Raw genomic sequence first — 9,805 nt, forward strand, 5'->3', positions numbered from 1 at the left:
CTCATATAATACATAAATTGTCCATGTTGGCTCCAACATACGCCCCTTTGTGTCTGAATGACACATAACTGTTAAGAGGCTACCATTCCATAATCCTCTTCACCACTGTAGTCAATTCTTCTTAGGGCAAGGAGTCTTGACACATTCACTTCACAATCTGCCAACATTCACTCCAAAAAAAAAATTAACTTTGTTATAGCTTGATTTCTATTCCCACTACGATTTTCCTATTTTGTTTCATTCTGGAATCATACAGTCTCCTACTGTGCCCTCTTCTGTCACAGTTCTCACATACTACGATTTCCTCTAACTCAATGTGACTTTGTACATTTGTGTCACATGATGCAATTTTAACAGCGGTTTGTTCTTTCACATTTACAATCTGAATCATCTTATTTAAGTAACAGATTACATAGCACATGTATATTTTGTAGCAGGGACAAAATTGGAGAAATAATGAGTAGAACAAAAATCAGATAGATTAAATAATTCAGAATGCCATTTGCTGCATTTGAATGACAAAATATTACCTCCCACCAATAACCCTTAGCATTGTTTTCCAATAGATGGGTAACCTCCTAATTCATTTTGATCATGATGTTTGCTAGTCATATTTTGAGACAATCCCCTTCTGCTTTGAATATATCTAATAAATGCAGAACATGAATAGTTCACAACAATATATCCGATGCGACTCATGCTGCTGCACACGGTAACAGTATATGAGGGGTATCCAATGCCCAGTTAAAACATGGCCTTCCACGAGTTTTTAGATACAGGTCAATTCATGTCAAGAAGATGTTCCATAAAAGTTGTTTATGAATCAAATTGCCATCAAATCATAGCTCATCCAGGATGCAAATTTATGCTCCATCATAGATCCTGGAAATAAAGAACAAGAGCAGTATCAGATTCTTAGCAGTTGTAATCTATATATTGTTTCTTTTACAAGAATCAAAAAATAAATATATCAAACGTGGAAAAATAAATAAATTCCAAAAATAAAATTTTAATTACAAAAATTCTAACACCATTGCATTTATGGTATTGCATGGTAATTGTTACACTTACGCCCCTTTGATACCAACACTTGGTATCAAACAAAAAGAAAGGGAGAAAAATAAATAAAATTTAAATGTGAGGTAAGAAACATTTCAAAATAATGATTAGGGATGTTAAAAAAAAAATTCTGAGCAAAAATAATATTTAAAAGAGAAAAAAAAATAAATAGTAATAATACTGTGATTCAATGCATTGCACAGTCCGACATAAAACAGACAAACATAAAACAATTAGGGCAACTCAACTTTATCTGTCTCATGATGACTAAAGATGAGCAAAGTGGTTAAGCTGGATCTGCAGATTTCATATAGAAACCTCAGCTTTGCACTAGTTGGCACTATCATGTAAATTAGCCATCCAACTTCAGGTCCTGATTGAAGACTATTACCTGTGAAACAAGATAAAGAACATACATACACAACAAACAATCATGCATTAGGTAAATACAATACACAGTCATCACAATGGGACAACTACTCGTTTAATTGTTTGCAAACAATTACTTAGGGTACTGTCACACAGTACCATTTTGATCGCTACGACGGTACGATTCGTGACGTTCTAGCGATATCGTTACGATATCGCAGTGTCTGACACGCAGCAGCGATCAGGGATCCTGCTGAGAATCGTACGTCGTAGCAGATCGTGTGGAACTTTCTTTCGTCGCTTGATCACCCGCTGACATCGCTGGATCGTTGTGTGTGACAGCGATCCAGCGATGTGTTCGCTTGTAACCAGGGTAAACATCGGGTAACTAAGCGCAGGGCCGCGCTTAGTAACCCGATGTTTACCGTGGTTACCAGCGTAAACGTAAAAAAACAAACAGTACATACTCACATTCCGGTGTCTGTCCTCCAGCGTCTCAGCTTCTCTCCACTGTGTGAGCGTCTGCCAGCCGGAAAGCGAGCACAGCGGTGACGTCTGACGTCACCGCTGTGCTTGCCGGCTATGGCGCTTACACAGTGGAGAGAAGGAGAACGCCGGGGACAGACACCGGAATGTAAGTATGCACTGTTTGTTTTTTTTTACGTTTACGCTGGTAACCACGGTAAACATCGGGTTACTAAGCGCGGCCCTGCGCTTAGTTACCCGATGTTTACCCTGGTTACCGGGGACTTCGGCATCGCTCCAGCGCCGTGATTGCAACGTGTGACCGCAGTCTACGACGCTGGAGCGATAATCATACGATCGCTGCGACGTCACGGATCGTGCCGTCGTAGCGATCAAAATGGTACTGTGTGACAGTACCCTTAAACCTTTAACTTTGAGCTCATTGTCTAAACCACGTGGATTTAATTTTGGCCTTATGAATGCATTCATATAGTTAATTATTGCAGAGAAATAACCTGTTTCATCTATGGATACAGTGCTGTATATGGCCTGTTGAACAAAACACATTGGTTAATCTCCTTGCTTTAATATCACATAATACATGGTCTCCAGTCTAAAAAGAAACACAGACATAGTTAGAACACAAATTCAAACCATACACAAAACATTACTTTATCCTGTCCAGTATCCATATGCTAATTGATTCACATCTAACATGGCAGCCAAAGCCTCTCTATGCTTACCCAACCATATTGGCAAATGGTGCTGGGCAGTTTAGCAACAGTGGTAGGGCAATTTGTGACCAACTCCAAAATAACCAGAATGGTAGAGATACCCATGGATCGATCATAGGGATATTAGCACCTTCCTTTTGTTGTTTATTATATGACATCTCCTGATGTTTTTCTGTCTTACTTTTGTCATTTGGATTCCGCAATGTTTCTGGTTTTGGTGCCGTTGTATCAGGGCCAGCTTCTACATTACCTATCTCCTCACATGTCTCTATGAACTCTGTGTTATAGGAGATACTTTCCTCTTCAGCCTCAACACTATCAATTTCTTGGTGCAGTGAATGATTTTTTCTTTCTGGGTACACGTTAGGTGTATTACAATACCGTTTAATGTGTCCTGGTTGACCACATTTATAACAATACCTAACATATCCTTGCCTTCTGGGTCTGTATACAGCAGATACATTTTCTGATGGTTCATATTGCTCTTTAGACTCATTACACCAGTCCCTAAGTATATTCACAAAGTTTTCATAGGAGCTATTATTCCTTAGAGTCATTCTTGTGGTGTAATCTACATTGCAATGATTTGCCATTGAACATAGGAAATTAGCATCATCCTGAGACATTTCCAGACAGTTGTAAACAGTCCTATATAGGGACAGATAATTATTACAAAAGAGCAACGGATCATCATATCGCCTGAATCTGGTCATTGCTAGGGCATTTTCACCTCTAATGTCTCGTCCACCTATGATGCGTTGCAATTCCTTCCTTCTTATCTCTGCACCATTACAACTATCACCCATTTGTTCTGTTTTTAGTTGTCCTGCAATTGGCCCTGGAAGCCAAACTTGTAATAGAGACCAAGCATTTTTATTGTTCAGATTATACTGTTGGACAACATGTTCAAATCTATTGGACAGAATGACTGGAGAAATATGTGACTCAAATTTGCCAAGAAGTTGACACAGATGAAGCTTCTCAGAAATAGTGAGCAATGGAGAATTATCAATCAATGGAGATCTATATCCGGCATCCATTGTACCCTCATTAGAAAGAGTACATACATTGACTGTCTCAGTGCTGCATTTCTTTGATGTCAGAGACTGTATACATCGCTCTTTGTTATGCAATTGACAATTAGCTTTATCCAGTTGACTCTCCAGTGTTGCAATTAACTTCTCCATTTGACTATTTTTCAGTTCTAAAGAATAAACCTGAGCTGCATGTGAAGTGAGGCTCAGTCTATACTCCTTCAATTGTTCCTCCAACTGTCTATTTCTCACAGCTAATTCATTTACATCTGATTGCAAACCATGTATTTTACTAGCTGTTTTATCAGAAATTCCAATAACAGAATCACTAATTTTGTCTATGTCCTCCTTGACTTGTATCTTTTGCATCAAATAACTTGCTTCTTTTAATTCAGCCAACTCTTTCATCTTCAGCAACACTGAGATTTCATTGCTTAACTTTTCCTTTTTCAAATTCTTGCTCAGCACTTTACTATTCAACTTATTATTAAAGATTTTACATTGGGCTATCAAGTCATTGTACTGGTCTTCCAAAGATTTATCGACACTGACATGGTAAACTGTTGTGATTCGGTTATTTGGCTCCCCCAGTGGTCGCTTGTGGTACTGGTGTCTTGTGAGCTTTTCACCTGTTTCTATCAGGATGTGGGAGTTTCCTATTTAGCCTTGTTCCTCAGTCATTCCAATGCCGGCCATCAATGTAACCAGAGTCTTTCTGTTGCATGTACCTGCTCCCAGTCTGCTGACCAGCTAAGTTGGACATTTCTGTCCTTAGTCTATTTTTGTATGTTTTGTCCAGTTTGCAGTTATGTGATTCTCTGCAGCTGGAAGCTCTTGTGGGCTGAAATTGCCACTCCGGTGCCATGAGTTGGCACATGAGTTTAAGGTAATTTCAGGATGGTTTTTGATAGGGTTTTGTAGCTGACTGCGAAGTCCACTATTGTATCCTTCTGCTATCTAGTTAGTGGGCCTCGCTGTGCTAAATCTGTTTTCATACTACGTTTGTCTTTTCACCTTAACTCACCGTTATTATATGTGGGGGGCTACTATCTCCTGTGGGGAATTTTCCTCTGGAGGCAAGCCAGGACTGTGTTTCATCTATTAGGGGTAGTTAGTCCTCCGGCTGGTGCGAGACATCTAGCGAAAACGTAGGCACGTTCCCTGGCTACTATTAGTTGTGTGTATAGGTTTAGCATCGCGGTCAGCTCTAGTTTCCATCACCCGAGAGCTTGTCCGTTTTTCTATGCTCCTGATGTTCCCCTGCCATTGGGAACCATAACAGTATGGCCGGCCTACATGTTTAATCTATGGGCTGAAGCAGGAGAGAAAAAGGAACTGTGGAATTTTTTTTTTTTTTCCTCTGAAGTTGCACTCCAGCTCTAATTGCAGTCTCCTGCTTTCCTCTCCTCTTAACCCCTGAATGGCTCAGATTTTATCTGTTGAAATATGGATCTCCAGAGTCTGGCTACAAATTTGAATAATCTTGCTGCTAAAGTTCAGAATATACAAAATTTTGTTATACATGCTCCTCGGTCTGAACCTAAAATTCCTTTACCAGAGTTGTTCTCCGGAGATCGATCTTGTTTTCTGAATTTTAAATACAATTGTAAATTGTTTCTTTCTCTGAGATCTCACTCTGCTGGAGATCCTGCACAGCAGGTTAAAATAGTGATTTCATTATTGCGGGGTGACCCTCAAAATTGGGCATTTTCATTGGCGCCAGGGGATCCTGCGTTGCTCAATGTGGATGCGTTTTTTCTGGCCTTAGGGTTGCTTTATGAGGAACCTAATTTAGAGATACAGGCTGAAAAGGCCTTGATAGCCCTCTCTCAGGGGCAAGATGAAGCCGAAATATATTGCCAAAAATTTCGAAAATGGTCTGTGCTTACTCAGTGGAATGAGTGCGCTCTGGCGGCAAATTTCAGAGAAGGTCTCTCTGATGCCGTAAAAGACGTCATGGTGGGGTTTCCTGCGCCTGCGGGTCTGAATGAGTCCATGACAATGGCTATTCAGATTGATCGGCGTTTGCGGGAACGCAAACCTGTGCACCATTTGGACGGTGTCTTCTGAGAGGGTACCAGAGAGTATGCAATGTGATAGTTTTCTATCCAGAGGCGAACGACAGAATTATAGGCGCAAAAATAAGTTGTGCTTCTATTGTGGGAATTCAACTCATGTTATATCAGCATGCTCAAAACGAACAAACAAAGTTGCTAAATCCTCTGCTATTGGCACTTTGCAGTCCAAGTTTATTTTGTCTGTGACTTTAATTTGTTCGTTATCTTCTATTGTCGCGGATGCTTATGTGGATTTTGGTGCCGCTTTGAGTCTTATGGATTGGTCCTTTGCCAGGCGCTGTGGGTTTGATCTAGAGCCTCTGGAAGTCCCTATACCTTTAAAGGGTATTGATTCTACACCATTGGCTAGTAATAAACCACAATACTGGACACAAGTGACTATGCGTATGACTCCAGACCATCAGGAGGTGATTCGCTTCCTTGTGTTGTTTAATCTACATGATGTATTAGTGCTGGGATTGCCATGGTTGCAAACCCATAACCCAGTCCTTGACTGGAAAACAATGTCTGTACTAAGCTGGGGATGTCAGGGAAATCATGGGGGCGCACCTTTGGTTTCCATTGCTTCATCTATTCCCTCTGAGATCCCGGCTTTTTTGTCTGATTATTGTGATGTTTTTGAGGAGTCTACTCTTAATTCTCTTCCCCCTCACAGAGATTGTGATTGCGCCATAGATTTGATTCCTGGCAGTAAATTTCCTAAGGGTCGTTTATTCAATCTGTCTGTACCTGAACATGCTGCTATGCGAGAGTATATTAGGGAGTCCTTGGAAAAAGGACATATTCGTCCTTCTTCGTCTCCTTTAGGAGCAGGGTTCTTTTTTGTAGCCAAAAGAGATGGTTCTTTGAGACCTTGTATTGATTATAGACTCTTAAATAAGATCACAGTCAAATATCAGTATCCTTTGCCATTGCTGACAGATTTATTTGCTCGCATTAAGGGAGCTAAGTGGTTCTCTAAGATTGATCTTCGCGGTGCGTATAATTTGGTGCGAATTAAGCAGGGGGATGAGTGGAAAACCGCATTTAATACGCCCGAGGGCCATTTTGAGTATTTGGTAATGCCTTTTGGTTTGTCAAATGCCCCTTCGGTCTTTCAGTCTTTTATGCACAATGTTTTCCGTGAATATCTGGATAAATTCATGGTTGTGTATCTGGATGATGTTTTGATTTTTTCGGATGACTGGGAGTCTCATGTTCAACAGGTTAGGAAGGTTTTTCAGGTTTTGCGGACCAATTCTCTGTTTGTAAAGGGTGCAAAGTGTGTTTTTGGGGTTCAGAAGATTTCTTTTCTGGGGTACATTTTTTCCCCTTCTTCTATTGAGATGGATCCTGTTAAGGTTCGGGCAATTTGTGACTGGACGCAGCCGACTTCTCTTAGGAGCCTTCAGAAATTTTTGGGCTTTGCTAATTTTTATCGGCGATTCATAACTGGTTTTTCTAGCGTGGTCAAGCCTTTGACTGATTTGACTAAAAAAGGTGCTGATGTTGCCGATTTGTCTCCTGCTGCTCTGGAGGCCTTTCGAGAGCTTAAGCGCCGCTTTTCTTCGGCCCCTGTGTTGCGCCAGCCTGATGTTTCACTTCCTTTTCAGGTGGAAGTTGATGCTTCCGAGATTGGAGCGGGGGCGGTTTTGTCACAGAAAAGTTCAGATGGTTCAGTGATGAGACCTTGTGCGTTCTTTTCTCAAAAATTTTCGCCCGCCGAGCGAAACTATGATGTTGGTAATCGGGAGCTTTTGGCGATGAAATGGGCATTCGAGGAGTGGCGTCATTGGCTTGAGGGTGCTAGACATCAGGTGGTGGTCTTGACTGATCACAAGAATTTGATTTATCTTGAGTCGGCCAGACGTCTGAATCCTAGACAGGCGCGCTGGTCGTTGTTTTTCTCTCGGTTTAATTTTGTGGTCTCGTATCTGCCAGGTTCTAAAAATGTGAAGGCTGATGCCCTTTCTAGGAGTTTTGAACCTGATTTCCCTGGTGATTCCAAACCTACGGGTATCCTTAAGGATGGGGTGATATTGTCTGCTGTCTCCCCTGACCTGCGACGTGCTTTACAAGAGTTTCAGGCGGATCGGCCTGATCGTTGTCCGCCTGGTAGATTGTTTGTGCCGGATGAGTGGACCAGTAGAGTCATCTCGGAGGTTCATTCTTCTGCGTTGGCAGGTCATCCGGGAATTTTTGGTACCAGGGATTTGGTGGCTAGGTCTTTCTGGTGGCCTTCCCTGTCTCGGGACGTGCGTACTTTTGTGCAGTCTTGTGATGTTTGTGCTCGGGCCAAGCCTTGTTGTTCTCGGGCTAGTGGATTGTTGTTGTCCTTGCCTATTCCTAAGAGGCCTTGGACACACATCTCTATGGATTTTATTTCTGATCTCCCTGTTTCTCAGAAAATGTCTGTCATCTGGGTGGTGTGTGACCGTTTTTCTAAGATGGTTCATTTGGTACCTTTGCCCAAGTTGCCTTCCTCATCTGAGTTGGTGCCTCTGTTTTTTCAGAATGTGGTTCGGTTGCATGGTATCCCGGAGAATATAGTTTCTGACAGGGGATCTCAGTTTGTGTCCAGATTTTGGCGGGCGTTTTGTGCCAGGATGGGCATTGATTTGTCTTTTTCGTCTGCATTTCATCCTCAGACGAATGGCCAGACGGAGCGTACTAAACAGACCTTGGAGACTTATTTGAGGTGTTTTGTGTCTGCTGATCAGGATGACTGGGTCACCTTTTTGCCGTTGGCAGAGTTTACCCTTAATAAATCGGGCCAGTTCTGCCACTTTGGTTTCCCCTTTCTTTTGCAATTCGGGGTTCCATCCTCGTTTTTCATCTGGTCAGGTGGAATCTTCGGATTGTCCTGGAGTGGATACTATGGTGGACAGGTTGCATCGTATTTGGGGTCAGGTGGTGGACAATTTAAAGTTGTCCCAGGAGAGGACTCAGCATTTTGCTAATCGCCATCGTCGTGTTGGTCCTCGTCTTCGTGTTGGGGACTTGGTGTGGTTGTCTTCCCGTTTTGTCCCTATGAGGGTCTCTTCTCCTAAGTTTAAGCCTCGGTTCATCGGTCCTTATAGGATTTTGGAAATTCTTAACCCTGTGTCTTTTCGTTTGGACCTCCCAGCATCCTTTGCTATCCATAATGTTTTCCATCGTTCGTTATTGCGGAGGTATGAGGTGCCAGTTGTGCCTTCTGTTGAGCCTCCTGCTCCTGTGCTGGTTGAGGGTGAATTGGAGTACGTGGTGGAGAAAATCTTGGACTCCCGTGTTTCCAGACGGAGACTTCAATATCTGGTTAAGTGGAAGGGCTACGGTCAGGAGGATAATTCTTGGGTTTCAGCTTCAGATGTTCATGCCTCTGATTTGGTCCGTGCCTTTCATAGGGCTCATCCAGATCGCCCTGGTGGTTCTTGTGAGGGTTCGGTGCCCCCTCCTTAAGGGGGGGGTACTGTTGTGATTCGGTTATTTGGCTCCCCCAGTGGTCGCTTGTGGTACTGGTGTCTTGTGAGCTTTTCACCTGTTTCTATCAGGATGTGGGAGTTTCCTATTTTTTTGCCTTGTTCCTCAGTCATTCCAATGCCGGCCATCAATGTAACCAGAGTCTTTCTGTTGCATGTACCTGCTCCCAGTCTGCTGACCAGCTAAGTTGGACATTTCTGTCCTTAGTCTATTTTTGTATGTTTTGTCCAGTTTGCAGTTATGTGATTCTCTGCAGCTGGAAGCTCTTGTGGGCTGAAATTGCCACTCCGGTGCCATGAGTTGGCACATGAGTTTAAGGTAATTTCAGGATGGTTTTTGATAGGGTTTTGTAGCTGACTGCGAAGTCCACTATTGTATCCTTCTGCTATCTAGTTAGTGGGCCTCGCTGTGCTAAATCTGTTTTCATACTACGTTTGTCTTTTCACCTTAACTCACCGTTATTATATGTGGGGGGCTACTATCTCCTGTGGGGAATTTTCCTCTGGAGGCAAGCCAGGACTGTGTTTCATCTATTAGGGGTAGTTAGTCCTCCGGCTGGTGCGAGACGTCTAGCGAAAACGTAGGCACGTTCCCTGGCTACTATTAGTTGTGTGTATAGGTTTAG

General features: G+C 42.5%; 1 protein-coding gene across 1 annotated transcript; it reads right to left on the bottom strand.

Moving 5' to 3' along the window:
• Positions 1 to 1,411: 1,411 nt before the first annotated feature.
• On the bottom strand, positions 1,412 to 4,069 carry LOC143795567 (posterior protein-like). The gene is made up of 3 exons (XM_077281014.1): positions 2,729 to 4,069; positions 2,495 to 2,506; positions 1,412 to 1,450 (listed from the first exon to the last, which is right to left on the bottom strand). Exons 1-3 carry the CDS (start codon positions 4,067 to 4,069, stop codon positions 1,412 to 1,414), a joined length of 1,392 nt encoding a protein of 463 aa, XP_077137129.1.
• Between the last annotated feature and the right edge of the window lie 5,736 nt (positions 4,070 to 9,805).

The sequence above is a fragment of the Ranitomeya variabilis genome, chromosome 1 (assembly GCF_051348905.1).
Source record: "Ranitomeya variabilis isolate aRanVar5 chromosome 1, aRanVar5.hap1, whole genome shotgun sequence".
Taxonomy (NCBI): Eukaryota; Metazoa; Chordata; class Amphibia; order Anura; family Dendrobatidae; genus Ranitomeya; species Ranitomeya variabilis.

Bases quoted from the DNA above. Each gene is read 5' to 3' on its own strand.
- LOC143795567 (XM_077281014.1), bottom strand. From the start codon at position 4,069: ATGAAAGAGTTGGCTGAATTAAAAGAAGCAAGTTATTTGATGCAAAAG.